At 57.3% G+C, this 17,075-nt stretch overlaps 1 protein-coding gene across 7 annotated transcripts; it reads left to right on the top strand.

The window, feature by feature from the left end:
- The first annotated feature begins 459 nt into the window (after nt 1-459).
- On the top strand, nt 460-15,795 carry SLC25A29 (solute carrier family 25 member 29). Of its 7 annotated transcripts, XM_025393100.1 has the most exons (6): nt 460-817; nt 8,044-8,087; nt 9,745-9,878; nt 11,260-11,290; nt 13,542-13,625; nt 13,887-15,795. In XM_025393100.1, exon 6 carries the CDS (start codon nt 13,923-13,925, stop codon nt 14,643-14,645), a length of 723 nt encoding a protein of 240 aa, XP_025248885.1. In that variant the 5' UTR covers nt 460-817; nt 8,044-8,087; nt 9,745-9,878; nt 11,260-11,290; nt 13,542-13,625; nt 13,887-13,922; the 3' UTR covers nt 14,646-15,795. The 7 variants fall into 7 exon arrangements, with proteins under 7 accessions (XP_025248885.1, XP_025248883.1, XP_025248884.1 ...); XM_025393098.1 differs by lacking the exon at nt 9,745-9,878 and having other exon boundaries at nt 11,219-11,290; XM_025393099.1 differs by lacking the exon at nt 9,745-9,878 and having other exon boundaries at nt 11,215-11,290.
- Nucleotides 15,796-17,075: the final 1,280 nt, after the last annotated feature.

Genomic DNA, 17,075 nt, shown 5'->3' with positions numbered 1-17,075 from the left:
GAAGCCCCGGAGGCCACGGCCGCCGCGGGCGCGCAGGCGGGACGGGCGGAGGCTCCACAGGGGCGATTCCCGCTCGCGGAGTTTCACAACTAGCGGCGTCCCAGCCTGCGGGCCTCGGAGGGTCCAGGCTCTCCACTGCCGTTATCGCGGCAGTGTCCGCACGGCACAGGCCAGGGCGCTGAGGTTCTGCGGCGGCGCCGGACTCCGAACCCAGGGTCCGGTTCCCCGCCCGATCCGGGCCAGCACCGCCCCGCGCACTCCGGGGGGTCCTCGGGGCAACCCCGCAGCCCTGCGCGTCCCCTCCCGCCGGACCAGCGCACCCATTGCGCTCTTTGTCTGAGGCGCCCCCGCGCCCCGCCCGCGCGCCCGCCACGTCCCCCCGCCCCGCCCGCCCGCGCACGATCGGCCAATGAGGCGCGGCGGCGAAGCGCGGTGCCCGGGGTGTTGTCCGCGCCGCGCCCGCCCATTGGCTTCGCTCGGCGCCCCTGCCCGGGCCCTGCCGGCAGGAGCGAGGGGCGGGGCGCGCGGCCCGAGGTGAGGGACCGCCGGCCGGAGGGGATCCAGCGAGTCCGCCGCCGCCGAGGGACCAGTGCGGGCCCCGCCGCTGCCGCCGTCCCCACCGTCCCCACCGTCCCCGACCGCGCCTGCCCTGGCTCCGCGCCAGGAGGGGCGGCCAGGCCCAGCCTCGGCACCGTGAGCTCCGGGACCCCGACGGCGTCCAGCCCGGCAAGGGGCCTCAGGGGGAGTACGAGGAGGAAGGGCGGCCTCGCCGGGGACCCGGCCATGGCGCTGGACTTCCTGGCTGGATGCGCTGGGGGTAAGGAGGCGGCGGGCCTGGCCGGGGCAAGGGGTCCGGGGAGGGAGGCCGGCCCACCAACACGCCCTGGCCTCGCGCCTTCCCGCTGGCGGGGGTCTCCGCGTCTGTGAATGGGGACCACAGTGCTCTTGCCTCGGGCGGCTCTCGTGGGCGTAAATTGACTTCAGGCCCGGGCTATCCACGGTGGCAGGTGTCTGTATTCTCTCCGGGCACGCTCGGACGGGAGGTCTGGGGCGCCGGGGCAGCACCGTGGCTGGGCGGAGGCCAGGACTGCCGGGAGGATGCCCCACTGCCCCCCGCGCCGAGGTCCCGGGCTCATCTCTCTCCCCTCCCCCATCCCCGTCCGGCGCGCACTGGAAACAGGGTCCCCTCCCCCGGCTGTATATTTGGGGGCTGACTCCACCCCGTCCCTCGCAACTGTCCAGCGGGGTTCGAGCTACGGGGCCGACCCCTTACTCGGCTGGCCTTGGAGGGCACTGAACCGCTCTGGCCAGACCCTAGGCGCCGAGTCACGCCTTGGAACGCCGCCCCTTCCTACGCGGTTTTTTGAGCTACTGGGGGCGGAAGGGGGGTGGTAGGTGGGCCGGGCGAGCCGGTGTGGGGCACCTTCTCCGAGGCCCGGCCGCGGCCCTGGGGTTTCTCCCATGCCGTTGTCCCCGGGAGGGCGTGCAGTCCCGGCTCTCCCGTGCCCCAGCCGTGGGCGTCGGGCACGGTACTTCTCTGTTGGGCCTCTGGCTTCTCTGCTTTTACCTTGAGGGTTAATTTATTCACCAGGATTCATCGGGACGCTAGGTTAGATATCGCGGGCGGGGTGGGGAAGGGTGGTTGGCGGCGGGAGTTGCAGAGAGGACCGGCCGGTTGTCCTTGTTTGGTCCCACTTCTCTCCCCAGCACCTGCCCTTGTTCGCTCTTCATCTACTTGAATTTGGCTTGAATAAAGCCTCAGCTCCCGGCCAGCGCTGAGAGCCCTGGCGGGAGTGGCTAGCGGTGGCCTTAAGTATTTAAACCTGTGGCGTCGGAGCCTGCTTCTTCTTGGGCGAGAGACTCGTTGAAAAGGGAGTGTGTTGGGGAAGTGATGTGCGTTGAAGGGAGTTAGAACTTCCCGGTCGGTCACCCAGTCAGAAGCTGCGGGGCACAAAGCCCAGAGTTTGCTGTTAATCGCTGGAGAGTTTCTCCCTAGCGCCGGGTGCCCTGGAGACAGAGGGGGCGTGTCCTCTGCGGATTCCATTCTCACCTTCCCCTCCCGCTTCCGATCTCGCTGTGTGCTCCACCCTTGCTCCCCACCCACTTCCAGCTCCAGTGGGTGGGGGGTGAGGGGCTGTCCCCAGGCCAACACCTCCTTCCAGCCTTTGGGGAGTGGGGATTCTTTCCCCGGAGGGACAGAGTTCCTTCTGCAGTTGCGCTACCGTCGGTGCTGCTCTCCTGGAAACACCAGGGTTTGGGGCAGGAACACTTTCCCTGAAGGCAGGCCTGCTTGACGCCTCCAGGCACACCTGTGGTCTCCTCTGCCCTTCCTTGCCTGGCCTGCCCTTCCTCTGCCTCCTTGCCTGGAATGTCCTTCGCTGTCCATACTGATGGGCCCACCTGGGAGAGATCATATCCATGCCCCCTGCCCCAGGTTTGTGGGTGAGGTCAAGGACTGGCACTGTTTGGTGCTGTAGCACTGGGGCACAGGCCACCCCTCCGCCCTCAGGCCCTACTTTTCCTGCAGGCCCCAGGCACATAATGGCCACCCAGCTAAGGCTCTACAGCATAAGCCTGAGCCTCCCAGGTGGACAAGGACAGAAGTCACCTGGGGGCTCACTCCTGGTCTCATCGGAGAAACCTAGGCCCAGGGAGGTGGAGGGACTAGAGCAAAGTCACACCACGTGCTCTGCTGATGGCCAGGATGGGCCCTCAGGACAGTGAACTGACCGTGTCCCAGGCTCCAGGTCCCTGGCACAGCCCGGGTCACACTGACAGCCTGCCCAGAGGCACCCCACCTTGGGAACTGCAGGCTCACGGCAGATGATACCAGTGCTTCTCCTTGGTGGCTGGGGAGGGGGACTATCCACTCCCTACTATTCGCCTAGTGTGGGTCATGTGTTTTAACTTCTCAGGGAGGCGGGGCCAGCATCTTGACTGACAGCATCCTTGACGCCTCGTATGGTGGAAGGTTTCGAATGCCTCGCCCCTCTCCCCTGTTGGGGGATCATCCCAAATCTTGAGGCCACATAAACACTGGGCTCTGGATGGGGCATGGACAGAAGCAGGCACAGAGAGAAAAGCTCAGCCAGGGGTGGGAGAACCTGGGAGGAGAGGGAAACCCCGAGAAGGCAGCCACCTCTGCTGCCAGCCATCCCCAGGACAGTGGTTCCTCCCCACCCACCCCAGCCCTTGAGGACCATTGGGTGGGGATTGCCCCTGGAGCCAAGCTTAGGGAGGACAGTAGACAGTGGCTTTGGAGTTGGGAGACAGGGTTCTGCTTCTGGTGTGACTGGAGGCCTCCTCGTGCGCTCAGGAAGGTGGTGAGGAGGCTGGTCCAATGGAGGCCGGCCCCACAACCCACGCCGTTCCTGAGGATGGGTTCTGGGTGAAGGAGACCAAGCCCCTTGCCGAAGGGTGCTGAAACAAGTCAGAAGAGAAACTGGGAACCAGTGCCTGTCCTGGGAGACCTGAGTGGGGCCTCCCAACAGAGACAAGTGGGGTAAGGGTCTTTCTGCTCTCTCCCTCCTTTGCCCTGTTGCTGTTGCTGTCACCTGGGCAGGTCTAGGGCCAGAGGCGTGACCATGCACCCACAGGAAGGGGACCCCATAGCTGGACCTAGCTTCAGGGGACATGGAGGGGCCTCGAGACGACCCCCGCTGGAGGGAGAAGTAAAGTCCAGCGGCACATCCTGGGCAAGTGTTCAGTTTCCAAAACCCAGAGAAACCCAGATACTGCCCAAGAAAAGAGGTTCTAGAACTAGGATTTTCAAATTTAGAAAATTAAAAAGCTGAAGTGGGAAACAGGATGGATTTCCTGTTTCCAGGATACAAAGGCCTCCTAGAAAACCAGAAACCCAGATGGAAGTCACGAAAGAAAAGATAGGCTTGGTGGTTGCTTCTTCATCCGCCTGTGAATGTTAGAGGCTCTGGAAGAAGAGGGAGCAGGTCTGGAGATGATGAATATGATGAATAAATAATAGTGGAAATTTTCTGCACAGTGAAAGTGTTGGTATTGTTCCAGGAAGGGTTACTTTAAAGAAAAAGACACACCTTTGGCATCTCCTGGTGACATTCTTGAAATCCACAGATAAAATGTCAGTGACCTCCCCACAGAATTGAAAAATAACACCACCACCACCACCACATTGGCAGCAGATTTCTCATCGGTAGCACTGAAAGCCAGAGGACCAAGGCTGGCCTGGGCCCAGGATTCTCCACCAGAGTGTTCATACTGTTCCCCAACCAGATTAAGAAATAGATTTTCTCAAGCCTGTAATCCCAGCACTTTGGGAGGCCGAGACGGGCGGATAACAAGGTCAGGAGATCGAGACCATCCTGGCTAACCCGGTGAAACCCCGTCTCTACTAAAAAATACAAAAAACTAGCCGGGCGAGGTGGCGGGCGCCTGTAGTCCCAGCTACTCGGGAGGCTGAGGCAGGAGAATGGCATAAACCCAGGAGGCGGAGCTTGCAGTGAGCTGAGATCTGGCCACCGCACTCCAGCCTGGGTGACAGATCGAGACTCCGTCTCAAAAAAAAAAAAAAAAAAAAAAAAATAGATTTTGAGCCAGGCTCGGTGGCTTACGCCTGTAATTCCAGCACTTTGGGAGGCTGAGGTGGGTGGATCACGAGGTCAAGAGATCGAGACCCTCCTGGCCAACATGGTGAAACCCTGTCTCTAAAAATACAAAAATTAACTGGGCGTGGTGGCACGTGCCTGTAGTCCCAGCTATACAGGAGGCTGAGGCAGGAGAATTGCTTAAACTCGGGAGGCAGAGGTTGCATGAGCCGAGATCGCGCCACTGCACTCCAGCCTGGGTGACAGGAAGACTCTATCTCAAAAAAAAAAAAAAAAGAGAAATAGATTTTGGGCCAAGCTTGGTGGCTCAAGCCTGTAATCTCAGCACTTTGGGAGGCCAAGGCAGGTGGCTCACTTGAGGTCAGGAGTTCAAGGCCAGCCTGGCCAACATGTGAAACCCCGCCTCTACTAAAATACAAAAATTAGCTGGGCGTGGTAGCAGGAGCCTATAATTCCAGCTATTCGGGAGGCTGAAACACAAAAATCATTTGAACCTGGGAGGTGGAGGTTTCAGTGAACTGAGACCTCACCATTGCATTCCAGCCTGGGTGACAGAGTGAGACTATCTCAAAAAAAATAAATAAATAAAAAAATAAAGGCTCTAATGAAATGGCAGTTGATGAGTAGAGACCCCAAGATGGAAGGAGAGGGAATTGTGAATTGAGTCTCGCGGTCTCTAGGAAAATGTCAGTGGAAGGTGGCAGGGATGGGAGCCTTCTTCCGGTAGCTCTTACTAGGGTGGGCGGGACAGAAGGAGGCAGACAGAGTCATGGGGGAGGCGGTGCTTACACTGTTTCTATATAATGATTAGAAGTATTAGAAACAGGAAGTAACCCTTTGCTGAAATTACAAATTAACAATTAGAGGCCGGGCGCGGTGGCTCAAGCCTGTAATCCCAGCACTTTGGGAGGCCGAGATGGGCGGATCACGAGGTCAGGAGATCGAGACCATCCTGGCGAACACAGTGAAACCCCGTCTCTACTAAGAAATACAAAAAATAGCCGGGCGAGATGGCGGGCGCCTGTAGTCCCAGCTACTCGGGAGGCTGAGGCCGGAGAATGGCGTGAACCCGGGAGGCGGAGCTTGCAGTGAGCAGAGATCCGGCCACTGCACTCCAGCCTGGGCTACAGAGCGAGACTCCGTCTCAAAAAAAAAAAAAAAAAAAAAAAAAAAAAAAAAACAATTAGAAAGGGAATAAATAGCTGGGCGTGGTGGCTCATGCCTGTAATCCCAGCACTTTGGGAGGCCAAGGCAGGTAGATGACTGAGGTAATGAGTTTTAGACCAGCCTGGCCAACATGGCAAAACCCCTTCTCCACTAAAAATACAAACATTAGCTGGATGTGCTGGGACAGACCTGTACTCCCAGCTACTCTGGAGGCTGAGGTAGGAGAATCAATTGAACCTGGGAGGCAGAGGTTGCAGTCAGCCGAGATTGCGCCACTGCACTCCAGCCTGAGTGACAGAGCAAGACTCTATCTCAAAAAGAGAAAGGGAATGAATAGTAATTTTCCCAAACCATCAAAAATATGGAAAAAGGAGTAAAATAAACCATTCACATAAAATAAAGTGGCATAAAAATGTCAGATCCCTCAGTTGTTCCAGCAAAATCAGACTGCTTTAGACAAAATCCAGTTATAGTTGCTTACAAAAAACATCTAAAACAAGATAGTAAGAAAAGGTTCAAAATTACACATTGGGCACGGTGACTCATGTCTGTAATCGCAGCACTTGGGGAGGCTTGGGTTTTCTTGAACCCAGGAGTTTGAGTTTTCTTGAACCCAGCCTGGGCAGCATGGCAAGACCTGTCTCTGCCAAAATTACAAAAATTAGCTGGGTGTGGTGGCTCGTGCCTGTTGTCTCAGCTACTTGGGAGGCTAAGACAGGATGGTCACTTGAGCCCAGAAGATGGAGGTTGCAGTGAGCCGAGATTATGCCACTGTACACTCCAGTCTGGGTGACAGAGTGATATCTTGTCTCAACAAAGACACCAAAATTACAAGTTGGACAAAATCATACCAGTCACATGTAACCAAAGAGAAAGCAGAATTGGCAAAGTTAAAGTTAATATCAAGTGGGTTTTAGGGTCCAAGGTTTTGTTGTTTTTTTTTTTTGACACGGAGTCTCGCTCTGTGGGTCACCTAGGTTGGAGTGCAGTAGCGCCATCTCAGCTCACTACAATCTCTGCCTCTTGCGTTGAAGCGATTCTCCCACCTCAGCCTCCTGAGCAGCTGGGATTACAGGCATCCGCCACCACACCTGCTAATTTTTGTATTTTTAGTAGAGACGGGGTTTCACCATGTTGGCCAGTCTGGTCTTGAACTTGAACTCCTGACCTCAAGTGATCTGCCTGCCTTGGCCTCCCAAAGTGCTGGGATTACAGGCATGAGTCACCACACCTGGCCAGATCCAAAATATTAAAGGATGGAGAGGATGTTAGGTAAAGATACAAAGTTCAATTTGTGGAGATACATAGTAACTTCCACAGGCATTAAGTGGAAAAGTGAGAATGGGTTGTAATGTTAGTTTGTTACTCAACAGATGCTAGCTGTTTTAATTATACATAAACACTACTGGCAGTAAAAGGAGAGCTTGAACAGATGTCCAGGTGAAACTCCAGGGAGAGGAGCAAGGGAGTCAGAGTCAGTTCACTGAGCCTGTTTCTCCTGTGAAATGGATAATGAGGTTGCCTTACTCACAGTGGTGGCAAGACTCAGAGATGGTTGCCACCTACACAGTGTTTAGGACTCTGAGAAGTGTTAGTGAGCCATTTTGGAGGGGTGAACCTTTGTCCTTCAAGAGGGGCTGGATTTTTGGCAGGACCTGAAATAATAACCAAGGATGACCGCACAGTCACAAGCTGTCTCCCTGGGCTCGAGGTGGCTCCCACCCAGGGAAGGGGACGGGGGTGTCAGCCACTGCATCACGACCTGGGGTCGTCACTCCCTGGGGGAGGGAGGTAAACCTTTACAGGTAAGGAAAGTGAGACCCAGAGACAGAGTCATTTGTGAGCACGCCAGGCTGATGTGTGGCAGGGGAAAAATTCAAATCTGGGGAGGGTCTGACCCCAAAGTCCAGCATCCCTGGAGCCTCCTGCTCATGTCAGGTGTTTGGATTAATGGGACCTCCCAGAAATAGTGTGTGCAGCCTCCCAGGGGACAGCTTCCCCTGTCAGGCACCCAGACCAGTCCGCCGTGGAGAGCAGCAGCCTGCAGATGGGTCACCAGTGCTCAATGGGACAGATGCTGGCATGGCATTGGGATGTAACATGCATACCCCCTCACTGGACATGAGGATTCCAGGGGCTCACGGGATCTGCCTGCTGCACCCACAGGTGCTTGGGCAATGCCCCTTTCCCCTGCAGGAGCTCCTGCCAGTCCTCCTTGCCAGCACTCCCTCATGCCCAGTGCCCTGCACTGCGTTTCTGAGGTATGTGGGTCACAAGTCCCCCTCTCCTCCTCCAGGTGTGGCAGGCGTGCTTGTGGGACACCCGTTTGACACAGTCAAGGTGAGTCTCATCGCTGCTTTTTTTTCTCGGCGCGTACATTGGAAAGAGGCTCACAGGGTTGGGGTGGCTGGAAGCCCGTTTCCATGGACAGCCCCAGGTGGGCAGCTGCTTTTTACACCGCGCCGGGCTGAACCTTCCTGCTGCTTCGTCCTGGCATCTCCCAGCTGGGGCTGATCTACATTCTGGGTTCATGGCCAAGTCCATCCTGGGCTTGGCCAGCTGGGACCGAGGTGCTGAGGTTTCCTCCCACCCAGAGCAAGGGCACCCACATTGTTCCCATGCAGAACTCCCCCAAACACTTCCTTGAAAGAAAGAAAAGTTCAGAGAGAAAATACAAAAAAGCCAAAACTCGTACCTCCCATGAACATGATCTTCACGGAGTGGTGATCATCCTTACGGAGAGTCCGAGTGATAGTTTCCCACGTGCCAGAGGCGTGAGGAAGGGCTCTGTTAGCCGGTTCTTTGACAACACCCCACACCTCCATAAACCGGAGTTCCAGGTTCTCAGACGCCCCGGAACGGGAACCAAGGAAATCTGTGTCCTCCAGCTGGCAATTCCCAAATAAATCCCCCACCCTCCACTTGTGGTTGGGCTGTATGTTCTGAAAGTAGCGCAGTGGGGCCCTTCCTCACGCTTTTCCCTGGGCCCCAGGGCAAGCGGTGAGTGGCGGGCACCAGACCAGCCTTGTGCTTGCCGGCAGCACGACACGTGGCCCCTCTTCCCACTGAGGGAAGGCAAGGCAGGATGCACATCCTGAGCTGGGTTGGCAGGAGACTTCCGGTCTCCTTTTCTAGTGAGCCCAGGTGTTTGTTGGCAGAGACAGTGACTGCTTACCATAAGGCTGGATTGCATCCAGCACAAGAGTGAGGGCCCGGCCTTATGCATTGGCTGTGACCTTAAAAAGCTCTGTCCCTGGGCCTTGTGCAGGTCCAGGCCCCTCTGCCAGCTGGTTTTCTGCATGACCTTGGGCAGGTCCCTGTATCTTTGGGCTCAAACGTTGTCATGGTGCCAGTGCTCACCAGCATAATTTATGTTGGACTAAATGCTGGCTCTGAAAAGCTCTTCCATCCAGTTTGTGGCGGCGGCTGAAGGGCCAGGCTTTCTTGGCAGGCAGCGGCCCCACGTTTCCTGCACCAGCCTGCCGAGAGGGAGGCAGTGCAGAGCCTGCCCACACAGCCCCCGGCCCCAGCCGTGCCCACGCGCTGCCTGGCCAGGCCACCCGTGAAGCCTCCCCCAGGCCAGAGCAGCCCAGGACAGCCTGGCAGTGTCCACGTTGCACTGTGTTTATGTCTCGTCGTCATGTGTTGTGAATGCCTCTCGCAACCAAGAAGTGCCTTGCATTCACTTCCTCTTTCCAGCTCCGCGGAGGCCTAGGCTCTCTGAGCTATGAATCGGCCAGACCTGCTGGGCTCCTGCCCGGCCCCCTCAGGCAGCCCCTGGCAGGCCGGGGAGCACTTTCGTCCTGGTGCTCCGCCGTCCTGAGCCACTGAGACCGCGAGCAGCATCCCTGATGTGACTCAGGGACAGGAGTTTCTCCAGCCCATGAAATTTTACTCCCCAGACCCTACTTCACTGTCTGGAGGGTGGTCTTTGAGAAGATCTATTTGTGATCCCTTTTTTTTTTTTTTTTTTTTTTTTGCCACTGTGTCGCTCCAGCATCACATCTGGACATACCTACCTTAAAAAGCTGAACTTTTTTTTTTCTTTGAGACGGAGTCTGTGTCTGTCACTCAGGTTGGAGTGCAGTGGTGCGACCTTGGCTCACTGCAACTTCCTCCTCCTGGGTTCAAGTGATTCTCCTGCCTCAGACCTCCCCAACCCCCCAAGTAGCTGGGATTACAGGCACGTGCCACCACGCCTGGCTACTGTTTGTTTTTAGTTGAGGTCCAGCACATGTAGAAAGTGCACACATCCGGCCGTGCGCAGTGGCTCATGCCTGTAATCCCAGCACTTCTGGAGGCTGAGGTGGGCGGATCACGAGGTCAAGAGATCAAGACCATCCTGGCTAACAGTGAAACCCTGTCTCTACTAAACATACAAAAAATTAGCTTGGCGTGGTGGCGGGCACCTGTAGTCCAGCTACTCGGGAGGCTGAGGCAGGAGAATGGCGTGAACCTGGGAGGCAGAGCTTGCAGTGAGCTGAGATCGCGCCACTGCACTCCAGCCTAGGTGACAGAGCGAGACTCCGTCTCAAAAAAAAAAAAGAAAGTGCACACATCCTAGGTGTACAAGTCATCGCAAAGCACATGTACGTGGGGAGCCGCCACCCAGGAGAAACAGAACATGGCCAGCCCTCTGGAAGTCTTCACTCCTGCTCCTATCAACTCCTCCTGCCCCTTCTTCCGAGGCTTCCACTGGCCTAACTTCCTCCTTTTTTTTGAGACACGAGTCTTGCTCTGTCACCCCAGGTGGAGTGCAGTAGCCCACTGTAGCTTTGATTTCCCAGGCTCAAGCAGTCCTCCCACCACAGCCTCTCAAGTAGCTGAAACTACAGGCAGACACCACCATGTCTAGCTAATTTTTTTTTTTTAAGTTATTAGTAGAGATGGGGTCTTGATAACGTTGTCCAGCTGGTCTCAAGCTCCCGGGCTCAAGTGATCCTCCTGCCTTGGCCTCCCAAAATGCTGGGATGACAGGCCTGGCCCACTATCCTCACTTCCAACACCACGGGCCCCTTTTGCCTGGTTTGAACTTAATATAATTGCAGCTGTACCCTAGAATCATCAGGGGCGACCCGAGTCCATGTCAGTCTGTACTGTCACATGGCCACAGACTATCTCATGGCTGGGACAGTCACAGTTTATTCCCCCAGACCCTTGGGACTGAAAGAATCCAAGATCTGGATCTCCTCTATAGCGTCCAGAACCACAGCCCCCGTCCTGAAGCACATGGCCTTCACACATGGTTCTGCACGAAGGGAATTTTCTGTCCTGCTTCCTTGGATACAACAATAATCAGGAAACAGTCACTTTCATCAGGGAGCAGTCATCTTGAACTGTGATGAGGGGGTGACCGGCTATCCCTGGCCAGGGGATGGGGAGGGTGGGTGGGGGCTGGCTGTGGGGGCTCCGTGCCTGGATGTGATGTTGAAATTTTGTGTTGCTTTAACCGCCTTTACTTTCTGAGCTAGGGGCTGTCTCCATCCATAGCAAAAGTGTAACTTTGTTGTAGATGGGCGTAAGCCTCACCCTGGAGAGCGCTAGTAAGTACAGACCAGGTGAACCAGACCCCAGCCTGGACCCCACCCTGTCGTGCCCATCTCCCCAACCCCAGAGTTCCCTCCGTAGCAGGGGACAGGGAGGGTGTGAGACAAGCTTGGGCCCAGCACAGATCCTGGGGTGGGGGCTCGGGCTGGTCGAAAAAAATCAGCCCCCTCTGGATTGGGGGTCCTCATGTGGGGGTGTCTCAGCCCTGTGGGAAGCTGGGAGCTTCCTAAACTTGTGTCCAAATGACTAGTTTCCCAGGGGTGGGTCCATTCCCATCAATCCTCAAAGGAGAGCCTGTCACCCCAAGATTTTAAAAGCCTGAGCTGTAGGTGACAAGACTTGGGATGCTGGGCCACAGTTCCTCTCCCAGAGAGTGAGGGCTCGTCACAGACTGAGGGGTCAGAAACAAAGTAGGGAGAGACCTCTGCCCACATTGGTGGGAAAAGCTGAGTTGACCTGAGCCTGACATTCCCGAGCTGCTGGACTTGGGCGTTCACCAGTGTATGTGACCTGCAAAGACTTCACAACACTACCCAGGTGGCATTGAGTATCCAACCTGGGAAGGGATAGCTCCACGTCACATCGGTCCTATTCACACAGCCCTCTTAGTCCCAGTGTTGGGCCTGCAGGAGGAACAGAGAGATCCCCCCAGAGACCCCAGAACATTGAAGGGAAAGCAGCAAACCTTGCATCAAGGTGCTCGCCAAGAACTGGGCCTCCAGGGTGGGAGGGGTGCTTCAGGCCAATCTTGAAGCATTGGCTTCTAGCTGTTGAGGTCCTGGGCGTACTGAGATGGTACTTGTTTCCTAACAAAACATTTTTTGTAAGTGCATTCACCAATAGAGGGCCCACCTATTCTGGTGGAGAGAATTGGAAAAGGTTCCAGAATCTGGGCAGAAGCCTGGCTGTTCCCGGTGAGGGCTCTCCCTTGCCAGCACTCCCTCCCACCCTCACTCTGACCAACACAGCCACTCATATCCCTGGAGAAGACAGCTTTGGCCAAGTTGTAAAACATCTCTGAGCCTCAGTCTTCCCATCTTGGAAATGGGGGCAGTTGTCCCAATGCCAAGACAATTGAGTGTGAAGCCCTCCCCTGTCCCATGCTGCCTAGTACCGAAGGCACTTGCTTTGTGGCCCTGGCTGTAAGAATGATCATTTCTGAGTCAGACCTAGGGAATCAGCCCCTGAGAATGTGACTTGACCTAGTTTACTCCCACCCCCCGCTCTGCAAGTCTGAGCCTCCTGTCGAGCAGAGATAAACTCATAGGCAACAAAGAGCGCTTTGACATGGAAGAGGTTCTGGGCCACTGGGCTCAGAGGTGGCGGGGCCTGAGCAGCGTCCCGGGCCCCAGAGCTGCTGACGTGGGTCCCCAAGGAGGTTGTTGGCTGTTCTTTTGCCACTGCTCTGTTAACTCATAACTGCTGTTCTCACTAGAGGCTACTGGCAGAGACCAGGCAGGAGCTCCTGGAGCCAAGGTCATTGCTTATATTATTTATTTATTTATTTATTTATTTATTTATTGAGACGGAGTGTTGCTTTCTCGCCCAGGCTGGAGTACAGTGGCGTGACCTCACTACATCCTCTGCCTCCCCGGTTCAAACAATTCTCCCACCTGAGCCTCCTGAGTAGCTGGGATTACAGGCGTGTGCCCCCACGCTAGGCTAATTTTTTTACAGACATGGTTTCGCCATGTTGGCCAGGCTGGTCTCGAACTCCTGACCTCAAGTGATCCACCCACCTCGGCCACCCAAAGTGTTGGGATTACAGATGTAGCCACTGCACCCGGCTAGGCTCATCACTTTTTGCACCTATTGCCTCGAAGCCAGTCTGACGGGACATTAGGGCAGGGGACCTTCAGCCTGGTCTGGGACATGGGCCGCCCACTCAGCAGTATGACAAGCATCACCTGGAGAACGGGCCGGTCTCAGGAGGTCGTTCATGCCCCACCGGCAGTGCACTGTGCAGCCATAGTGTAAACAAGAGGCTTAACCTCAACTGGTCTGAGATCTTGGGGACCCCCTACCCTGTCTCCAGCAGCCTGTCCCTGTAGCTGTTTGCCCACCGGCACCCCATCCTGAAAAGGCATAGATAGCCGGTCCGCCCTGCCCTGGAATTACAAAAGTCTTAGACTGTGCCTGAGTGCCCAGCCTCCTTAGGAGACCCTCCCAGGCAGCCTGAGTGCCAGACCCGGGAGCTGGGTGCTCTGGCCCTGCCTGCCTACCTCTCACTGGACCCTCCCCTTCCAGGTGCGGCTTCAGGTCCAGAGCGTGGAGAAGCCTCAGTACCGTGGGACGTTGCACTGCTTCAAGTCCATCATCAAGCAAGAGAGTGTGAGTGGCCTGGGCTGGTAGGGCTCGGGAGGCACAGGATGGGGAACCAGTCTCCGGGCTGCCACCACCCCAGACCAGAGAGCCAGGAAGGAAGGTGTCAGGATGGCCAGGAGGCCAATCAGGACGTAGGTTCCAACGAAATTCTGCTTGGTCCTCAGGAGCCCCTGGGGTGGGCTGGGGGTGCCATCCTCCAACCCCTCTCCGCGTGGAGGGCCCAGGAGGTACCTGTTGCCGGCTCTGATGGCGTCTCTGCCCCCGCAGGTGCTGGGTCTGTACAAGGGCCTGGGCTCGCCGCTCATGGGGCTCACCTTCATCAACGCGCTGGTGTTCGGGGTACAGGGCAACACCCTCCGGGCCCTGGGCCACGACTCGCCTCTCAACCAGTTCCTGGCAGGCGCGGCGGCGGGCGCCATCCAGTGCGTCATCTGCTGCCCCATGGAGCTGGCCAAGACGCGGCTGCAGCTGCAGGACGCGGGCCCGGCACGCACCTACAAGGGCTCGCTGGACTGCCTCGTGCAGATCTACGGGCACGAGGGTCTGCGTGGCGTCAACCGGGGCATGGTGTCCACGCTGCTGCGAGAGACGCCCAGCTTCGGCGTCTACTTCCTAACCTACGACGCGCTCACGCGGGCGCTGGGCTGCGAGCCGGGCGACCGCCTGCTGGTGCCCAAGCTGCTGCTGGCAGGTGGCACGTCGGGTATCATGTCCTGGCTCTCCACCTACCCTGTGGACGTGGTCAAGTCACGGCTACAGGCCGACGGGCTGCGGGGAGCCCCGCGCTACCGCGGCATCCTGGACTGCGTGCGCCAGAGCTACCGCGCCGAGGGCTGGCGCGTCTTCACACGGGGACTGGCGTCCACGCTGCTGCGCGCCTTCCCCGTCAACGCCGCCACCTTCGCCACGGTCACCGTGGTGCTCACCTACGCGCGCGGCGAAGAGGCCGGGCCCGAGGGGGAGGCTGTGCCCGCGGCCTCCGCCGCCCCTGCGGGGCCCGCTCTGGCGCAGCCCTCCAGCCTGTGACACTCACCCCGCCCTCCTTCCCCAGGGCCCCTTCTCAGAAACCTGAGACATAAATTGGCCCCTGAGTCGATTGCCCTGCTCCTGCTCGGATGCCGGGGGCTGTGGACTCACTCAGACCTGGGCTGAATTTTGCTGATCAGCCGGGTGGCTTTGGCCGAGAACTTCACTTGCCTCAGTATTCTCATCTGTGAAATAAGGACCCTCATACCCACATTGTAGAGTCACGAAGGTCAGAGATTATTCTGAGTGGCAGCCAGCACCTGGCCTGGCTGAGGCCATTGCACCATTCATTATCCTGGAAATTGAGGCAGACACTCCAGCCCCTTTCTGGGATGCTGGCCACGCCACTGTGCTCCTGCCCTGCAGGCTGGCTCCCAGGGGTCTCTGATGGCCCACCAAGGGGCTGCCCAGGGACCTGACTCCACACATCCTCCACCCGGGAGGCTGGTGGGCCACCTCTGGTCTGTGTTAGGGACAGAGGAAAACTTGGTGTGCCTCCTGGTGTGGCAGAACTGGATCCTCTGCATACCCCAGCTTCTCCACATGCCACTGCTAGGGGTACCCCAGCTGCTGCCACTCCTGCTGGAGGGTGAACTGGGGACCCTCCACCCTCCAGGAAGCCATGGAGTCTGCTGGAGGCACCATATCAGCCAACGGGACTAGCGTGGGGAGCAGAGAGACCAGTGGGTGGAGGTCTCGACAGTTCAAGTGTGATGCAGCTGTGGCAAGGAGAAATCCTTCCACCTCTGGGCCTCAGACTGCCTGTCCATAAAATGGGGACATGGCCAGCTGATGGACAACTGAGTCTCTGGCCCACCCATCCCCACCAGCCAGGATCCCCCAAGGTGTGCAGAGGGCTCAGCAGAGAACAATATGGGATCCCCCTCACCAGGGCTGGAACACCTCCAGCCACAAAGAAGCCAAAGGTCAGTTCCTCTTGCTCCCCAGCAAACGGTGCCTCCTAGGCATTCTCAGAGCCAGGGCTTCATCCCTGTGAAGGCACAGGAGTGACTAGTTGGGGCCTGGGGCAGGAGAAGGCCGTCCCAGGCATCCTGGGGAGTGTGCTTGATGAAGACGACACTGGGCTTTGTACAGCCTGGTGTCGCTGCACAGAAACTGTCAAGGGAATAAAGTTTTCTTTGTTTTTTAAGTGGTGAAGCTGCCTTTGCATATGGTGGAGGAAAGGGCTTCATTCAACACCCTTGCCCTGGAGTCGAAGGGGCCAGCTCAGAGGTGTGTGTGCCCTCGGATCCTGACAGCGGCCTTGGCCATGTGACCTGGGCAGTTGCGGATACGTCTGAGAACCTGTTTTCTCATCTGTAAGGCAAGCTAATGAAGGGCGAGAGGATTGGAATGTAAAGCTTATGAATATGCTGGTGCAGCCTGGCCATTCAGCAGAAGTGCCTCTGCTATCATCCCAGCAATGAGACGCCTGTGGTGAGGGACACTGGCGGGTGGGGCAGCAGGGACGGGGTGTCCCAAAAACAGCTTCCTGGAGGAGCGGAGGTCTGAGTGGAGCTGACCATTTCAGCCACCCGGGCAACTTGGGCACAACTGTACCTAACCTGACCTAGGAGGTCGGAGAGCGCTTCCTGGAGCTTTGCCAAAGGTGTGGTGTGGGGGTCTCAGTCTCACTGCACACCTCACCTGCAGTTCTGTTCAGCCTCCTGGAGTTAGCCCTCGGCATCCTGAGCCTCTGCAACGACCAGCCCTGGAGGCTGTCCCTCCCAGCTGCTGAGCCAAGAAGCTCTGCCCACTGACAAGGGAGAGTCGGGGAGGGGCCCCAGTTCCTGTGCCTGTTTAATCCTAGTGCCTTCCAGGGAGGCAGGAGGCTGCGAAGAAGCTGGCTGTTGACCCCCGGGGTCTCCTTGCCTCTCACTTCTCTTTTTTTTTTTTTTTTTTTTTTGAGACGGAGTCTGGTTCTGTTGCCCAGGCTGGAGTGCAGTGGCCGGATCTCAGCTCACTGCAAGCCCCGCCTCCCGGGTTCACGCCATTCTCCTGCCTCAGCCTCCCGAGTACCTGGGACTACAGGCGCCCGCCACCTCGCCCGGCTAATTTTTTTTGTATTTTAGTAGAGACGGGGTTTCACCGTGTTAGCCAGGATGGTCTCGATCTCCTGAACTCGTGATCCGCCCGTCTCGGCCTCCCAAAGTGCTGGGATTACAGGCTTGAGCCACCGCGCCCGGCCATTCTCACTTCTCTTTACTGTGAAATAAACCAGGGGAAGCTCCCAGGGGTGAGGGACACACCCTGGCCATGGGCACAGAGAGGGGCCCCTTCCCTGGCTCCTCCATGTCCAGTTTGGCAGCCCCTTTGCCTCTGTAGGCCTGGGTGGCTGAATCTCTCAGGGCAGCTTTGGTCCGCCTGTGGCTGTGGTCCTCATCACCCTGGATCTCTCCACACATCTGCACTCTCTGGAAAGGCCCCAAC

The sequence above is a fragment of the Theropithecus gelada genome, chromosome 7b, assembly GCF_003255815.1.
Source record: "Theropithecus gelada isolate Dixy chromosome 7b, Tgel_1.0, whole genome shotgun sequence".
NCBI lineage: Eukaryota > Metazoa > Chordata > Mammalia > Primates > Cercopithecidae > Theropithecus > Theropithecus gelada.
The sequence above is the reverse complement of the archived record's forward strand: the minus strand, read 5'-3'. Positions and strand labels throughout refer to the sequence as shown.